Below are 19,103 nucleotides of genomic sequence, written 5' to 3'. Positions count from 1 at the left end.
CAATTAAATGTGCCAACCTATACGCATTATTCATCATCCCTTCATCAAGATATTAGGGTTTTTTCTAGTCTTCTATGTAACTGTGGATTTAAATCACAGCTTTATGAAGTTGAGCTGGACTTGAATTGTGAATCTTATACAGAAATAAATATATAAATACTGAACAGAAGTAGTATGCAAAATAAGGAAATTGATATATAATTAAGGGATTTGGAAATACTAGATGGAAATATAATTAATATTAGAACAGAGAAAGTGAAAGAGAAAGCAAATGAAAGAAAGTGGTGGAAGACAAGGCAAGGGGCAAGAAAGGCAAGCAGAAGAGTTTTGCAGATCAGTGGAAATATTCATAGCTACGTGGATCCTTAATATGTCTAAATTGCACTTAAAACAGCATATTATAAATAAATAAGCAAAAATAAGAGATGTTACACTGCATATAAAATGTTTAAATTATTTTATATACAATGGAAAACAGTGGTCATTGCCACTGAGCAAGTGAGCAAGTTATTATTTAATTGGCTCCACATACTTTTGTCTTAATGAGTTATCTGTGAGAAAATTCTAGTTACTTTTCCTACATTTTTTAAAACATAAGAGGTCCAAAAAGTTTTCAGAGGGTGAATGTCCCAACTTAGAAAATATATCATTATTTCAATATTTAGAATTGTACCTGTGTAATGACTGAATGAGCCTGTAAGGTGCAGATGAATAAATTTCTTTTCCTTTGTTGGATAAACATAAGAACTAGACCCATTGCAGTGTATTACATAGGCAAGGAAATACAAGCAAGGAACAGCTTCAGCTGATACCACATCTATGTACTCTGTGACACAGCATTTTGTCTGCTGCCCTCCTCCTCTTCCTCCCCAGGGCTCTTCTCTTATCTGCAGCATGTTACAGAAAAACTCAGGTAAAAGAATGCTGCGTTTGTTCTTCTTTGCCTCTGTAGGTCCTTGAGTCCAAGACTTACTCACTGTTGATTTTAGAGCACCCCTGCTCAGAGGACAGAGGGATGGGTTTTCTTGTGAATTTCTTCCTAGCACTTCCCTCTGTGGAGTTTGAAAAGTTCACATCACCTCCAGAGATTATGTGGTATCAGTTATAGAGGGAAGAATGAAATCTGATGCTTTGATTTCCAAATTAATTTCAGTCATTGCATAACCATATAAATACCTTCTGAAATCCATGTTACATCAAGTGTCACAAGGCTAAAAAGTCTCCCCTAGCTCTTAGTGCTCAGAAGTGCTACTGGAGCTAAGAAAAAGCCTGTGTGGACAGCACTGGAGGGGGTCAAGACACTTCCAGAGCCCAGTTCTTGTGTCATTGGGTGTTCACAGCCAGACTTCCCAAAAGCTTCCCCTTCTCTTGAGAGTACCTTGAACTGCTGCAGACCAGCTGTCCAGAAAAGAAAGGTGTTTGCACTGAAAACCCATTCTGGAAAATTTTACCCAAGAGATTGACCAAGGTTACATCATGTCCCTTTGGTCAGACCTGCTGGAGCACAGCCCAGGTCCTGCTTCCTCTTGGGCAGAGGGATGGTGAGAGCACAGCCTCCCTCTCTCCTGGCCTCTAGATCCATGTTTTTCACTGTGGGCAGAGAGTAGACTTCAAATGCTTTTCTCTGAAGGGTGTTCACCTTGTGTGTCTTTTGCATAAATCACCTCCTTCCTCCGTGTCCAGGGCTGGAGGATGGAGTGTGAGGAATGCCTCCCAACTTTTCCCTGCAGGGCTCAGTATCGCAGCTCCACACGGTGAGCTCTCGCTCAGTCCTCAGGTCCAGGCCAAGGATCTGCTTACTGTTGTGAGCACATAAAGGACTTGGCTGCTGAGCTTTAAGATGTATCTGTGGAACCTGTGTGATGTGCAGCAGTTCAAAGTTTGATTAAATGTAGGCAGCTTTGCACAGAGATATTGGTCTGGAGAGACATTGATGTGGAACAACATCCCAGCAGGAATTCTAACATACTTAAATCCAGCAAAGAAACACAGCAGCTAAGAAAACAGGGCAGGAAAATTCTGTGCAGGGTTGCTGTCTCCAAATGTCAGCTGTTCCTGTCCTCTACTCATTTGGGATCATCCATACACCACCACTTTTACTTTCAGAGCCTTGCAAAGGAGGCAGCCTCCACACCCTCCCTAGTAGTCATGGGCAGCTACTGTGTGTCACAGCTTCCCAGCTTCACTTTATACCTGTCCAAACAATTTTAAGGAAAGTTTCCCTGCATGTTTGGTGAGAGGTAGAGATACAGAATGGAAAATTTCAGCTCAAATGGTTGAAGTCCAGCACAATTCCAATGGACAAACAAGAGGGGAGGACTGTGGTGAGAACTGCCAGGTGCCACTTGCCTGGCCAGGTTCTGTCTGAGCCCCAAACCTCATGTGCCCCAAAGAGCCTGGGGTCTAGGAGAAAAATCAAGCAGTCAGGGGAATGTGAGGAGGAGTTCTTTCAGGCTGATGATTCTACCCTGGATTCCTCCAGCTGTAACTTTCTGGATAAATAGATAAATAAATAAATATACATATTGATCCTTTTCTATTCCAATCTAGTATAATAAACATGGAGTAGAAAACAGAAAACTGTGTGGGGCAAACAACACGAAACAGCTGTGTTTTCAGCAGGGAGGTTCACAGTATTCAAAAGTAACTCCTCAGCTCTTCTTACAAGACAGTGAAAGTATGTTTCCCTGGTGATAATGAAAGAATTAATTTTGGGAAAGATGGAAAAAATTCAAAGGTATATATTAGAAAGTCTAAAAAGAGACTACATATATAAAAGACTTTACTATTCTCAGCTTTCCCAAGACAAATTCCCTGTATATTTCCTGGACAAGGTCTTGTTTAAAATGGTTGCGCAAACATGTCTTCCTGCAGTTCAAGCTCTCTTCTCTCACACCTGCAGTGTGAAGAAGCTGATGTGTGGTGGGAAGAGCAAACTGAACCTGCTGTGTGCCAATGTGGAATCGCTTAGAGGCCTAAAAAAGCTTCTTGCCAAAAAAAAAGCTGATGAACCAGTCTTACTTTAGGGCAGGTGGAATAGTTCATGCTCTCATTTTTATCGTTAGCTCTAAGAGGGAAAGACAGATTTGTTTTCACATGGTTATTGATTATTAACCAGCTTTGTGAAAGGTTACCTTTCTGCTAGATACAGCCATGGTGGGGGGTTAAAAATCAATCCCTGGGAAAGCTCTGTTTCCCAGTCACCTTCTCCCACTGAGGTCCCTTGCCATGGATAGACTTTACACGTGTTGGTTTGAGCACAGATGGGAGAGAAAAAGAGATTATTGTGAATATGCTCCACTCACCTTCAATACTTCTTTTCTGTCTAAATGTAGATTCCAGAAAAGGGTTTGCACACTGCAAAGTCGTTAAGTATTACACAGATAGAGAAAATCTAACCAGACTACTTTAGGAAGTGGGACTGGAGTATACTCTTTACTATTGTATGCACACCCTACTGCAACTCTCTCAGGGATGCATATTGACCACTTTCAGGGACGGATTTGTGTCTGCAGAGCCCAGTTCTGGGGCAAGAGGGGTCATTGGCCATTCCCGTCATTCCCATCGGCCTCCTCCATCACCCATTTTCCACGTCAAGTGGATCATTTCCCGCTCCGGTGGGACACATTCGCTGCTCAGAGACTTCTCTTGGAAACCCTCAGCTGTGTAAGGACTCAAGCCGAGTATCAGTGATTGCATCCCAGGTCGAGGAGGCAGGCAGAGGTGACCCCTGGGATCAGACTCCAGCCGGGCTCGCCTGCCCCAGGAACCCCGGCTGCCGGACATCACCACCCCCAGGACGTGGCCGAGGTGCCCAGTGCCGGGATACCCAGCGGGGCCCTTTTCCTGCACTGCGGCTCGCCACCTTGTTGTCAGAACGGCAAAGCGTGCCCTTATCGCCTGCTCACGCAGGCAGAATGAAAGAGAATTAGCTCTAAATTATACGAAATTCATTTGCTTTGGAGGGTGAAGTGTTTGCTCTGTTTAGAAACGTTCGTTATAGAGAAAGGACCGCATTAAGACGCCGGGTAATGGTCCTCCCAGGAGATGAATCAATTTGCTCTGGGTTTTATGGCCTCGGGTTTGTTTGTCCGCGCCGGTTCCCCGCGGAAAACCCGGAGCAGTAAATGCTCCAGGTAACACATCTCTGGGGAAGGGGCTGTGGGTGCTGCTCTGGGGTCGGGGCACAAGACGTCTCCGGATCGAAGGACACTCGTGCCTCAAGACACCTGAGTGGAGACGTCGTGGGCGCCGATGGGGGAACCACCACGCAGGGAGCTGCGCATCCCGCTGGCCTCACACTGTCTGCGAGCCCCGCCGGGCCGCCTATCCTGCCCGGAATGCCAGGGGATGGAGGGGGCAGGTGCGGGGTGCGGGGAGCCTGAGCAGCAGCCATGTCTATCTGTAATTCCCGCTAATAAAATACTTTTTCACTATCCGCACTATAATTGGTTTACAGCCTTTTCTGTTTATTTATCCATAAGAGCTGCTGTTAAATGGCTTGGGAAAGCAATCGCTTAATGGCTCAATATTGAATCACAGGCTCAGTGTGCTTTCTAAGAGATGGGGGACCCGCGTGAGTCCGGAGCGGAAACTCAAAGCGTAATGGACTGGGCGGGTTTATGATCCCACGGAACGGGGCGCAGGAGCGAGGAGGGATCGGGACCCTCCTGCCTCGCCGCTCAGGCACATCAACATTGTCCGAGCCGAGCCGAGCCGAGCCGAGCCGGGCCGGGCCGGGCAGGGCTAAGTAGGGCCACTCGCACCCGCCTTACACAGGGCGGAGGGAGCGCGTCCCGACGGAGGCGGCGGGAGCGCCGGTGCCGGGGAAGCGGCGGCGAGAGGAGGCGGGCCGGGCGGATAGGGAGCGTGCCTGCTCCCGGGCAGGAGAGAGCGGCGGCCGGGCCGAGCGCAGGGAGGCAGGGAAATGATCTTTGTCCCTTTCGGTAGCTCTCCGCCTCCTCATAGCCTCGTCACCAAGTCAACCGGCACCAGCTCGGAGCGCATTATCTCCGAGGGTCAACACATTGCAGCCCAAGCCGCGGGGAAGGCTCCCAAATTTACCTCTTGGACAAACAATCCGCTGCCTATCGCTCGCTCTGGTGATAGCATTGTGGTCCCCCACCGGCCGGTGCTGGCCTTCGCCCAGGGCTCCGGGACACGGGTACCCCCGAGGGAGCGCCCTGCCCGTCCCTGGACGCCCACATCCCTAGGGGAGATGCCCTCACAGCCAAAGCGCCCCGTCGCTAAACCCCTCCAGGAGCCGAGCTTACCCCGGCCCTCCGAGGGTGTTCCTCCCCGGGGGTCACTGGGGATAAGCAGCTTCTGGGCAAGCCAGGGGGACAGGGCAAAGATGAGTTTAAGCCCCATCCGTCCCGGAGCGCCCCGCGCAATGCCCTGAGCCCCCGGCCGGCCCCGCAAGCCCACGGCCGCGGGGCTCCGCACCGCAGGGCAGGGACAGCGCCCAGCGCAAGGGAAGGGGGTCCCGGGCTGGGCCCGGCTGAGGGCAAGGAAGGGGGTTGCGGGCCAGGGCCACTGCGGGTGGCCTCCTGCGGCCCGCGCCCCGCCCCGGAGGGCTGCGGGAGGGCTCACGTGGGGGAGAGGCGCCTATGGGGAGCCGGGCAGGGCGGTGGGGCCCGCCGGGGCCGCCAGCTGTCAAAGAGGCATCCCGGGCTCCGCCAGCGGGAGCAGCCTTATGTGTCCCTAAGCTGCGAAGCCCCCTCGGCCCCGCTCGCCATGAACACCGAGGAGCAGTATTACGCCTCGGCGCAGCTCTACAAGGAGTCGTGTGCGTTTCAGAGAGCCCAAGCGCAGGACTACAACCCCAGCCCCCCCGCCTGCCTGTACATGGGCAGGCAGCAGCAGACTCCTTATTCCGGCGCCTTGGGGGCTCTCGAGCAAGGCAGCCCTCCAGACATTTCACCTTACGAGGTGCCCCCCATCGCTGAGGATGCCGGGGTCTCCCACCTTCATCACCATCACCACCACCACCCTCATCTTCCTCCTCCCCACCAGGACGCGCTGCCTTTCGCAGACGGGGCGGACACGGGGGCTATAGAGGAGCCCCGAGTGCAGGTGCCTTTCGCCTGGATGAAGTCCACCAAATCGCACGCCTGGAAGGGACAGTGGACCGGTAAGCACCGCCGCATCCCTCTGCCCCCCCGCTTCTGTCCCACTCGGCGCTCAGTAGCTCTCCCTTGCACCGGCCCCGCTCCCACCGCTCGGATGTCGTGTGGAGCGGTCCTGGAGGGTCGTTTCCCCTCTGCCAGCCTCTGCAGACCCGCTGCTCTAGGGCTGCCAGTGTTGCGTTGAACGCCGGGGAGAGAGCGGGCGCTGCAGTCCCGCCGGCGGGCTCACCGCTCCCTGCGCCTCGGCAATTATTAACGAATTATTTTTCACCAATTAACTAATTGTGGCCAAGCCGGGACGTCGTGACACCTCCCGGGAGCTGCTTCCTCGGGCAGCACAGGGTCCCCGCGGGCGCGGTGGGCTCGGGGTGGCGGAGGCACCTGCGAGCTGGAGCGGGCGGGGAAGCGGCAGGAGGGCAGGGAGGGGACAGCCCCGCTGCCCCGTGTCCCCGCGCCCACCCTGCGGCTGCCCAGCAGCCCCCGAGCCCTCAGGGCAGCTGCCGAGACCCTCTCAGCTCTCCCCTGCGCAGAGCCCATCTCCCCTCCTGCCCCCTCAATCCCGGTCCTCCTGCTCCCAGTCGGGTTTTAGCCACAAATGCACCTCTCCAGTGAAAAAAACAGGGCACGGAAAACAATGCACAAACGAAACAGAGGTGCCAGTGAGGGGAAGAAACTCTATCTAGGCAGAAAGTTCCGCTGCCCAACAATATTTCTGTCTCTGCCGGCACAATGTTATCGTGTCCTGCGCCTCCGTCACGCCTATAGGGCAAATATTATATTAATGGCTTTGTTCAAATAGACAGTTGGAAAAAGGAGCGGAGTATTAAAATCTCCACGAAACAGTTTGGGAATCGCATGGGGCAGGCCGAGGGGGAGGGAAGGACAGGTGGCGGTCCCCAGTGTCCCTAGAGGCGCATCCGCCCACACAGGTAGAAGGGAGTGCTGTCCCAGCCCGCGGGCACGGCGGCAGGGATGGTGACAGGGCGGAGGTGGGCAGAGGGAGAGACAAAAATCAAGTTGTTTTCCGTGAGTTGAGTGAATTTCAGGACTAATAATAATAATAATAATAATAATAATAAGCCAAACTTTTGAACAACACCTCTTTTTTCCTTTCTCCTGTACCCGAAGAATGACAAAAATAGCAGGAAAGCGAAACTTTCCCCGTGGAAGCCTAAAATTGTTGCCTGTTGTCCCCAGCCCTCCGGGAGGAGCAGGCAGGGGCCGTGCATGTTGCCGTCGGTGTGATGTGAGCGCAGGTTCCTGCCGGAAGAGAAAGGGGCACCGCGCTGTGCCGAGTGCGACAGAGCGCTCACAGCCAAACCCCGGCATATTTTGTACCCTGTATGTGGCAAACGATTGTGGCCCGACGGTTTATTTTTCATGGAGACCCTTGGGATTTAGGCGCCAGTGGAGGCTGCCAGGCTTTGCGCTGTTGCCGGGAAAAAGCGCCCAGGGAGGCCGCGTTGGTCCCGGCCCGGTGCCACTCGCCGTGCCCGGGCTGGCTGAACTTGTCCCGGGGCCCGACAGACCTCTCACAGACCCCGGGCCTTCCGCTCCAAAAGAAACAAAACAAGGGTGTTTTTTTCAGATACAAACTCATGCATGCATAGGCTTCGATTTACCAGCATTTTTATACATATATACATCGATTTTAATATTTATTTATATACGCACATACATATATACACATCACTACGCAAACATTATATGTGTATTTAAATATATATTTTAAATACATATATATAAGTTTTATACATAAGTTTACATTTACAAACACTGTATATGTAAATACAGAATCATGGGAATAGGAAGATGAGCTGTGGGAGAGTCCACGTATCTCTCTTGAAATTATTTTTTCATTCCGGCTGTTTAAAGCACCGTTCTCCGCAGATGATATCAACCCCAAAAACATTCCCTGAGTGGGGCTGGCACAGGCAAAAGCGGCCCTGAGTTTCCGTGCCCACCTCTCGATGTGCCCGCCGGTACTGCCCGTGCCCCAGGGCCCACGCGGGACTGCGGCGGCCGCGCTGGGAGCGGCGATCCCGCTGTTGCCTCTTTTTACGGGAACAAGAATCCCAAAGTTTCCCCAAATGGAGCGGCTGCCGTCCAACTCCTGGCCCGACCCGGCAGACCCACTAATTATAATGATTATTTTTGCTTTGTTTTAGAGAGGTTTCTTTGGTGCGTTGGTTTTTTTTTTTTTTTTTTTTTTTTTGGAGGGTTTTTTTTTGAGAGGTTAAATTTTTCCATTTTGATTTGGTTTGCGTGGTGGAGTTTTTTAATTTTTATTTTCTTACCTTTTTTTTTTAAATTATTTTTGAAAAATTATTTTAACCCGAACATGAACAATTGCGGCCCTGGATTTGGGAGTCTTTCTGATCTTTCAGTGTCACGCAAACGGTGGCACATGAGTTTCTCCCTCGGCTCCAGAGACGGCTCTTCCCTGAAAACCCCATCCAAACCATTGCTAAAAAATATTAAATTACTGTAAAATAAAGGAACAGCAGCCCTGACTGCCGCCAGCAGCACCACCTCCCTCTGCCCGGCAGGAGAGCTCCCCGAGACTCCCCCTCACCCCCTTGCTTCCCCCCGCGTATCCTCCGCGCCGCGCAGGGGCCGTGGGACGTGGTCCCCGCAGCCCGGGGCTGATCTCGCTTCTCTCCAGGTGGATCCTACATGGTGGAACCGGAGGAGAACAAGCGGACGAGGACGGCGTACACGCGGGCGCAGCTGCTGGAGCTGGAGAAGGAGTTTCTCTTCAACAAGTACATCTCCAGGCCGCGGCGGGTGGAGCTGGCTGTCATGTTGAACTTGACCGAGAGGCACATCAAGATCTGGTTCCAGAACCGGCGCATGAAGTGGAAGAAAGAAGAAGACAAAAAGCGAGGGGCGGGCAACAGCAACGACCCCGAGCAAGACTGCGTGGTGTCCTCTGGGGAGCTCCAGCCCAAGGAGGATCTCCAGCCATGTCCCGCCGGGAGCCTTCCCTCGGGAGCCTCCAGGGACCTCCTCGCCCCCAGCCTAGTCCCCAGAAGGCAGCAGGACTCCCGGTGAGCCGCGGGGAGCTCCAGGCCCGGGACGAGGAAAAGGATGGGACATGGAAAAGAGCCGAGAGGCTGGCGCCAGCTTCTCTCTGCCGTGCCGTGCCGTGCCGTGCCGTGCCGTGCCGTGCCGTGCCGTGCCGTGCCGTGCCGTGCCGACCCACTCGCGCCTTCCCCCGGGGAAACGCGGTGCCTCCACTCCGAAACTCGCGTGCTCCGGACAGTAATGTAAGAGGCCCAGCAGTGACGAGGAGAGGCTCGCTGTGGGCGCCAGCCCCGGGGAGCCGCAGGGAGCCGCCGGGATGGCGGGGAGCTGGGCCCCGCTCCCCGGGCCGCCCGCGCCTCAGCGAGCCCTGCGGGACAGCTTCCCCCGGGGAAGGTGGGTGTCAGGCGGCCACCGACGGTGCACGGAGAGGTCTGGAAAGCGGAGGAGAAGCGACAGCACGCTGCTCCCTTGCCGCCGACAGCTGCTCGGTCGGAGCGCGTCCGTCGGTCCGCAGGCGCGGACACGGGCCGAGTATCCCGGACTATCCACGGGCTGGCACGCCGCCGTCCCCGTCCCTTCCCGTCCCTCAGGGCACCGGCTCTACCGAGGACTCTCTCAGGACTGTTACTTACTTCTTCAGAAACTGGAACCTGGTTTCTTTCGTTTTCTTTTGCTTTTGGGAAAGAAAGAGGGGGAAAGAAATAAAACGACAGAAAAAAAAAATTAAAAAATTAGAAAAGAAAACGCCCACGTGTCCTGCGGGCAGGATTTGTCTCCCCCGATGACCGGCACAGGTAGCCAGATTCTCCTCCGGGCTCGGCCTGCGCTGCTGCCCGCGGCTCCGCGCCCGCCGGGGCTCCGCGGGGCTCCGCGGCTCCAGGGCCGCGCTCCCCTCTGCCAGGGCTGGATGCGAGCCCGGGGATGCAGCACAAAAAGTCGCGGGTGCTCTCCGGGCGGCGAGCAGACAGCCGGATATATCTGGGGGGTAGGGCTGGTCCCAGGGACATTGTCCTTTGGGAAAAAGCTCCTGCCTCTCTCTAAACTCTTTCGCAAGCTCCGACTCTGCCTTGGAGAGGAGAAACCTCTCTGCGGCATGAGCTCCTGTCCCGGTGTGGTTTTGCCCTGCAGACTTGTTTTACACCCAGCAGAGGCTGAGGGCCGGCTGCCTCCCGGGGCACTGCAGAGCACCGGGGACCTTTCCCGGGTCCTGTTTCCCGGCCAGGTGTGCGGGAGAGCTCGGCTCCTCCGGGCTGGAGCGGGGAGAGAGCCCGGCCGGGGCTTCCCCGCGGGAAGACGGCAGCGGAGTCCGTGCCGGCCGCCCCGGGCCCAGCCGGCCTTTCCCGCTTCCAGGAGCAGCTTCCCCGTCCCGACAGCGGCGGGGACTCAACTAAGCGGGGAACAATCCACAGCCGAGCTAGGAACAGAGAACACCGGCTGGAAGGAAGCAGGAACTGTCCGGCTTGCTGGCGGTCAGGCAGATCTGCCCTCTTTCCTCGACGGGAGGGTTCCTGCCTTGTTCTCGGCAGCAGCAACCCCTCGAGCATCCCTCGGGGACCGCCACAGGCTCTCCCGGCTGCGGGCCCAGGAGTGCCGTGGGAGGAGGAAAATGAGGACAACCTGTCGCACCCTGGCCAGAGGATGTTCCCAGTCCCTCGGCTGAAAGCGAGGGGGAGAGCGAATAGCTTGGCACAGCTCTTTGGGGTTTTCTCGTTTTACATGGAACTTCTAACACTAAGGTGGAAACTTGGACCGAAGGTGTAATTTGTTTCTTGCTTTCCTCCTTACTGTCTGTGTGCAAACAGGACTGTTTCTGGTATTTTTTCCTGCAAGTTGCCTGAGAAATATCATCCGAACCTGTATATCCTTATTCGTCAAAATGCAGTCTATGAGTGAGAACTGTTACTAATCATTATATGAGCAAAATTCAAATAAAGCTGTTCTGCTTAAGAAGCAAAACACCATATTAATTAAAGTAATATTTCTTAAACTTTTGGGGGACATGAAGCCATGTTTAAACCTCAGAACTTTTAATCCCTATTCATTAGCGTTAACCTTTTACTGTTAACATGAGGTGGAACAATTTCCACGTACTTTTTACAATGTCTGCCACAGACATTACAGTTCGGGAGCCACTGTGAAAATAGAAGAAAGGACATCTTTCACACAAAATACCTCGATTTTATTCTAATATTTGTTGAGCACATTGCCCTGGCTGAGCAGCATACACAGTAGATGAAACGTATTTCTTTAATATAATGCATTCAGGTTTGATTTTCTTTGTGCATTGCTCTGAAAACAAAAAAAGTGCACAATTAATGGGAATCGTTTGACCACGGTGCCAAGGTGTTTTTATTAGCAGAAGCAGAATCAGAACTGCATGGTTTCATTTTAATGAATAAAGTATTTTTCTTCTAAGAGCTGACATAGTTTGTTTAGCACTTACATTTATAAATATATATATACACACGATTTTTACAACTGCACCAATGCAAAAATTAACAGTAACTAAATCAAGGCAGCTCTGGGACCTTGTAGAGCTAAAGATTCACGGTGACTTCACCTGACAGAACAGCCAGCCCTACACAGTTCTGGGGAAAGGCAAGGCTGACCTGGAGAGTTATAAGGCCACTGGAGTTCTTGAGCCATGTCACCTCACCAAAAACTGCTGTCCAGATATGTCCATCTACTTAGGAGACACCTCCCTTTATGAAATAGTTTATGACTTATTTGTAATCACCTTTAACCCTAGGATAGAATATCCATACAACATCCTCAAACTACTTTTAAATTACACAAGAGATAATGAAGTGTGAGACATCTTTTTATTTCCTTCTTGGGCAATAGTGAAGTATTTTAGGCAGGTGTGGCACAGGTATGTCCCTCAAAATTGTATGTGTTCAGTGCTAATTATTTTAAGGAAAAGCTGAGCAAAATTTGGGGCAATTTTCCTGTCCCAAATTGCACTTTGCCATGGCATCCACCCCATCAGGAACTATGGAGACATCACTTCTGTCTATGGCTCCAGAGAAGACAGTGAGGCTGTGAGTCTTGACTGAGCTTTGCACAGACACATTTGCTGCTCTTGCTTTGCTCAGATCCATCCCCCAGTGCCGCAGGGAAAGCGTTCTTGTCCTGCTTCTGCACTACTGACTCTGACTGCCTGTGAAAGACCACAAAGCAGGAGCTCTGCTTCCCCCAGGCAGGGCTGAGCACCTGAGCTGAATGGCACACGGTTGGGCAAACCCCGGCAGCACCTCGGGGCTGCTGTCACACCAGACCAGAGCCTGCTGCCAGCCCTGCCTTACCTTCCCCAGCAGGACCTTGTCCCATGATCCTGCATGATCCTGCAGCAATGGCCATGTGAAAGGCAGGATTGCAAGACTACACTTGTCTCCTCTATTACAAACTTATATTTTCAGCTAAAAATCTCCATTTATGGATAATTTTGCCCATAAATCAATACTGAAAGCAGTGTGTTTAACCTAAGGTGTGAAAGACTTTCCAGTCAGGCACTGAAGGCTGTTGCCTCCTACTCTGTGATTGCTGCTGCTGCCATGAACACTGCCGAACAGAGATGTTGCAGGCTGAGAGATGAAATATTGCTCAGAAAGGCTTTGGTGCTTTGAAGTGCAACCAGGAATGGGATGCCAGCCCTGCAACCACCACCAAAGCAGGGCCTCGTGGCCTGGGCAGTGCACCTCATGATCTGTCCTCCATGCTGAGGGACAAGTGCTGAGTTTCAAGGCTTGTTTTGGGAGTAGAAAGAAATGCCATTGTGCTCCCTTCACTCGTTAATATCTAAGAGAGACCTTTACGCATTAGCACAGGCAAACCATGCAAACACACATGCACACACACGGCTTCCAAAAAACTGTGACTCAGAAAGGCAATACTTTTTCTGCTTTCTTCTTCCCTGAATGGAGATAAGAATGGCCAGATCTCCCAGGATATTTTTTATAGCAATCAGGAAGAAATCTAGGGAGGACAATGAAATGAAATGAAATGAAATGAAATGAAATGAAATGAAATGAAATGAAATGACAATGAAATATGGAAACCCTGCAGTGTCTGTGTTAGTAATGGATGCTATCTTCTTTCACCTACCCACTATTTACCTTCATTTAACATTTATCATCACTGCTCCTGTCTCACTGGCTTCCAGCACCTTTTCCAGCACCCTTTCTGTGCACTATGCCAGCACCAATGTGCCTCAGCTTTAACTGCAAGTGCAAAGAACAATGGAGAAAAGGGGAAATGCTTTGGGGCAAGGCTTCTCCTAATCTTTGCCTTTCTACATCTCCTCTCCTCCCACCGCTTGCTGTCCTGGTATGCAGCTCCTCTGCTTCCCAGTGCTTTTGGGATCACAGCATATGCAGGAACAAATAAAATGCAGAGGAAATGAGCTGAGTGCCTCTCTCCCCAGCGTGCCTCGGTGATGAATCAGGCCTGGCCAGCCTCATTCATGGAGTAGGAAACTCAAACACGTGGTTCCCCTACTACAAGGTCTGACGCACTTGCTGCCTCATATCAGGGCTTGTTCCAGAAATCATTTGCTTCCAGCAGCAGCACCACTGCAAGGAGGAGAGGCTGCACTTGTGCTCCTTCAGCACGAGGTGCCTTTAGGCATATTGACAGGAGCCCTGATGTCTGGTTCCATCCACCAGGATTTACTGGTCACAAGAGGCAGGTGCCTTTGCAAAGAGGCATATTCTTCACAAACAACCCAAAAACAGATTGAATGGGAAGAAACTCTGGAGATGTAGGTGAGCTGGACAACAAGGCAAGAAGATTGCAATGACCACTGCAAAAGCAATGCATTTGCTAAGGAGCATTGGCAACGACAGGGTTGCTTTGTCTCGTAGCACAGAACAATGGAAATTATAAGCTGCTGACAGTGGCAGCTTCATTTTCTCCCTGTTCTTTGACCCAGACCCGGGAGGAGAACAGCATCTGCCCAAAGAACCCTTGGCAGAGTGATTTAAGATTCAAAAGTAAAACACATCCATCAGCCTCAGAAAGCAGAGGGTACAATGGTTTGTGTCTCCACTCCCAGGGCTCGACTGGTAGTGGGTACTGGAAGATCTGTCTTCAAGGGCGATTGGTAGCACTCTGGTGTTCTGTTTGAGCCTGGGCAGTGTGTGCCATTATATATTCAGCTGTGCCTGCTTTGGACATTCCCTGCAGACCTCAAAGCAGAGGCCGGCAGGGATTAGGGACTCCCCTGCTGTAAGAGGAAATCAGAAACAGGGCATAGAGAGAACAGAGGGTACCCACAGCCCTTGGCAGCCCAAGCTGTCTCAGGACCAAGGTGGAGCCAGGGGAGCTATACCAGGTCCTGGACTGTGCAGAGACTTGTGTTTGAACACCAGTTCCCTGGGCCCAAACCCTTCTCCAGAGAAAAGCAAACAGTTGCCTGTTGGGAGCCTCAGCTGGGTGCGGCATAGCAGGGCTCCCAGTCTTGTTTTGAACACAAACCCTCCAGGAGAGGAGGCTGCACCTCCCTGCAGCAAGCAGTAGCAAAGCAGCCCCCCTCGCATTCTGCCTTTTAACAACATTTCAGCACAGCAGCTTGAGTCCCTCTGGTTCAAACACGTGCCTCTCACTCCCTGCCAGGATTCCAGCCAGGAGAGCTGCTCTCTCATCTGGAATGCCCTCTCTCCTTTTCCGCTGCTAAGCCTTTGGTGGTGAGTCAGTATTTGGCTAAGGGTGAGACTGCATGAGGTGACATTGCTCAAGATAAGGTGGCAGAACAGCAAGTCCTGTTTTGGCATTATTTTTATTTTTAATCCATCCTGTAAGCTGAATTTTTATCCAAAAAATGAAAACTGTCATAAAAGCGGGAGGAGGGGGAAATCCCTTTTACTTCAAAGGCATCAAATCCTTCACCATGGGATGGATGTGATAGAACTTGTTGTTAAAGCCAGGCTGGTTCCTGGAGTTGTGATTGAAAACCTGCTCACAACTTCACCCTCTGCTGCCACATCAGTGCTGGTTTGTTATATTTACCCCGCACACTTTAGTGAGACAGTTTCACTTCAAACAGAAAGAGGTACATGATGGCAGCTGTGCAAGAGAGCATTTCAAGCTGTGCATGAGATTAGGTGGAGGTAAAGGCAGAGAGAAGGGCCATAAAATGTAGACCTGCATGACTCTTTCACGACAAAGAAGAGATTCCTTAGGAGCACCCCTGAAGGAGCAAAAATAGAGCTGAAACTGGAACCACTGAGTTTTCTACTCTGTTCTTCTGCCCAAAGTAAGATCCCTTCAGACAAGTTGTTCTTTTCTGTTCACTAAGGGCTACATAACTGAAGATTTCACAATCTTCTCTGCTCCAGTGCATCATTACTCCCTCCATGAGTGTATTTTCCTAGCATCCAACCAGTCTTGCACATTGCACTTAGAGCCTATGGTTTCTTGCCCTAATAGCAAGGAGAGGACAGTGTACATCTCTTTAAAACAGCCTCCCAAGAAGCCAAAGGAAAAGTTTTGGTGAAAAGAGAATTAATTTTCCAGGCAACTTCTGCCTTATTAGAGACTTTCTAGAGGAATTACCGAGAGCTCAAATGCAGAAGCTGGACAGGAAGGGCCTACAAGGCAAGGAGAGGAATGGTGCTCCAGAGAGTGATGGAAGGCAACACTGCCAGAGGGTGGACAGCCAGAAGGATGAGCTGGCACTGAAAGCAGGAGAGGTGAGAAGAGAGGCAAATGAAGGCTGAAGCAGCTGGTTTGTTATGGGGAGAAGCCAGAGGGAGGCATTAATGGAGAAGGGTGAAGAAAAAGGTAACTGATGTAATGCCAAGACCTCAACAGCTACAGGATTATGACACCAATGAGATCATTAGCTGGGAATGCCATTTGGCTTCTAGTGAAAAGTCATGATACAGAAACCAGGTGTTTTGTGTGTTTTACTTAGCTGTTAACTGCAGCCTGCACCTTCCTTGTAGAAGCTTAATTCCCCCTTGTAACGTGATGGAGTTTTCTCACTTGTCTCCACATTCCTCCTGGTCCATACACTAAAGGAAAATGTTGTGGTTCTGGCAGAGATTTCCATTTAATGCAGTTGCTCTGCAGCAGTGTTTATTCACTGTTACATGTAGGGTTTGTTCCAGCTGTTCCTGCTTATGACAAATCAGGTACTTAGAGTCCTGCTTGCTCAGGGCTCTAAGTCAAGCTCTGTCTTGGCAAAAAATCTTACAGACCTGCCTCACAGTTCCTGTGAAAAACAATCCAAATACATTTAGATGCAGGCACTGGAAATTGTCAGAAAATGTGCAGAGATGTGGGAGATAAAAACCCATTTAGGGTGGCAGATTTATGTCCTGCTCCAGCAAAGTCCCATTTTCCCCCATGTCTCCTTTTATCCCATGCTTTCAGCTTGGCTCTGAGGAGGGAGGTAAGCCCCACAGCAGCACTGCTCGTGGATGGTCTGGAATATCCCACCCTCACTGTGGTGTCCCAGCCTCTGGATTACAGAGGGCTGGGAGCAGTGATACCTTGTTGGAAAATCTTAGTGCCCATGCTGTGGACATCCTCCAGATAGGTCAGGGCTTCATTCTTCACTGGCTGGAGTTCTAGAAACACTTGGGAGAGTGTGGAGAGGGAGGCTCAGGAGCGACAGGGCTTTTATGGATTGACATCAGGACCTAGGAGGAGACAAGCTGACATGGAGGTGGGGAAGGCAGATCCAGGGAGATGTGGTGCTACCTCTGCAATGCCAGCCTGGCACCCTGCCTGCTGCTGGGGCACGGAGTGGATGACGCAGGAAGATGCAGCAGGAATTAAAAAGCATCCAGGGAGGGAGTAACTCAAGTGACAGTGCTTCCCCCCTTTCGGGTTTCCTGCTGTCGGGATGACCCAAGAGTCTCTTTTTTCCAGCCCGATGGTTGAAGAAAAAGTTGGAATTCTTTGGCTCTGTTTCACAAGGTTGTTTATTATCTATTATCTAAAATATTTTTTCTCAGAGCAAACCTCTGCAGGTCTGTCAAGGGCACACTCTCTGCCCCTGGGCTGGTGTATACATTTTATACTATGAGTTACGTGTACTTTATTTATCATTATTTTCCAATACTTATCACTTATGCTAGACTGTCTACTTTTATTCTAGACTAATCTAAATGTGCCAGCATCTCCGAGAACATGGAGATTAGGAAGGAGAAAGAAGAGGGACAGGGAATGCCTAAATTCCTCCATCTTGGGACTCCAAACCCCTGTTTAAAAAATCTCAAAATTCTACTTTTCACCCCGTGATTAATTCCTTATTACTCTACTTAAACTTCTGTGACTTAAGATCGAAATCCCAAGTGTCTTTGACTTCCTACCAAAACTCCCGAGCCCCCTGCCTGGGTCTCAGGTCATCCAAGGCACCTAAACAAATGTTCTAAGTTCCAATACCCCCATGCCATAGGGAAGGAATTGTAGCTGGGAGTCAGAAGAGTGACACAGAGGAGAAGAGGAACAATTTGCAAGAGCCAGGAAGCTGTCACACCTCAATTTGAGAGTGCAGTGGCATGTCACATTAATCCAAAATTCTAGTGCTCCCTCTCTGCCTCCTGTTTCTGCAGCAAAGAGAAGCAGCTGGATGAGACAGCTCAACTCATCAATACAACAAAATACTCATCATCCTGCAAAATGGAAATGAAATATCTTTCATTTTGGAAACAGCTCACTGCACACCTGCACACAAAGCAGGAGGCCACAAAGAAGCAGGCAGGGAAACAGAGGAGAGTTACCCTTGGAAACATGGATGCAGCATAGCTACTAGAAGAGTTTCCTCACTTTGCTTGAGCTTCCTTTTGCAGCCTGACACATCTTGGCTGTTGGCCACCCTAATTTCCCTGCTGCCACTCCAGAAGATATCCCCCTTTTCCAGGAATCTCTCTATCTTCTGCCATCTCTTAGATGGCCTCTGCTACATCCCAGTGTGCTTTCTGAAGCCATCACTTGCTCAGCGCAGAGAGACACCCTGAAAAAAAGGGGACCAGGCGAAATTTGATGGAAGAGAACCTTCAAAGAGGCAAAGACTGTTCCAGCTGAGGGCTTGGAAGAGGCATAAAGTCAAGAGCCATCAAAGGAGATCTAGGCCATGGTCCAAAGCTAACTGCAGTCAATGGGACTGGTTTGGATGGGCTTTGGTCTAGATTCTTGAACAGCAGCTGTAAAAGAGCATATCAGGGGTATGATGAGTGTGGAGAAATGAGGATAGAAAAGTGAGGAGGAGGAGGAGGAGGAGGAGGAGGAGGAGGAGGAGGAGGAGGGATTTGTTCAGCCATTCAAACATGGTTTATGTAGGACACATAAAGGCTTTCTTTAGTGCCACCAGGGCTCTCCAGATGGTGCCACAGCCGGTTCTGCTCCGTGAGGTCGTGTTTTACATGGCAGCACTGGCTGATGTCTTGTATAGCAGCAGCAACAACTACCAGAAGAAAGGAAAAACACTGCAGAGGGAAGAAGACAGTGGAACTGTGCTGATGCTGCAGTGATGCCTGCGGGGAAATGGATGGTGAACGACTTCACACTCTTTATATCGATCCCTCGTGGCAGAAGCCCAGGGAGGAGAGGAAGGATGTGCCAAACTCCTCGCGTGAGGCCAGATGAAAACAGTGACACGGTTTGGAGAGGGAAACGCATTCCGCACCGCGGGAATGGCCGCGCCACACCGCCACCTGCCGGCCGCGCCCTGCCACTGCAGCCTCCTTCCTTCCTTCCTTCCTTCCTTCCTTCCTTCCTTCCTTCCTTCCTTCCTTCCTTCCTTCCTTCCTTCCTTCCTTCCTTCCTTCCTTCCTTCCTTCCTTCCTTCCTTCCTTCCTTCCTTCCTTCCTTCCTTCCTTCCTTCCTTCCTTCCTTCCTTCCTTCCTTCCTTCCTTCCTTCCTTCCTTCCTTCCTTCCTTCCTTCCTTCCTTCCTTCCTTCCTTCCTTCCTTCCTTCCTTCCTTCCTTCCTTCCTTCCTTC

General features: G+C 50.9%; 1 protein-coding gene across 1 annotated transcript; it reads left to right on the top strand.

The window, feature by feature from the left end:
* The first annotated feature begins 5,661 nt into the window (after window positions 1-5,661).
* PDX1 (pancreatic and duodenal homeobox 1) lies at window positions 5,662-9,261 on the top strand. The gene is made up of 2 exons (XM_064411315.1): window positions 5,662-6,133; window positions 8,794-9,261. The coding sequence occupies exons 1-2, from the start codon at window positions 5,737-5,739 to the stop codon at window positions 9,180-9,182; spliced, it is 786 nt and encodes a 261-aa protein (XP_064267385.1). The 5' UTR covers window positions 5,662-5,736; the 3' UTR covers window positions 9,183-9,261.
* The last annotated feature ends 9,842 nt before the right edge of the window (window positions 9,262-19,103 follow it).

The sequence above is a fragment of the Passer domesticus genome, chromosome 2 (assembly GCF_036417665.1).
Source record: "Passer domesticus isolate bPasDom1 chromosome 2, bPasDom1.hap1, whole genome shotgun sequence".
NCBI classification, from domain to species: domain Eukaryota; kingdom Metazoa; phylum Chordata; class Aves; order Passeriformes; family Passeridae; genus Passer; species Passer domesticus.
The sequence above is the reverse complement of the archived record's forward strand: the minus strand, read 5'-3'. Positions and strand labels throughout refer to the sequence as shown.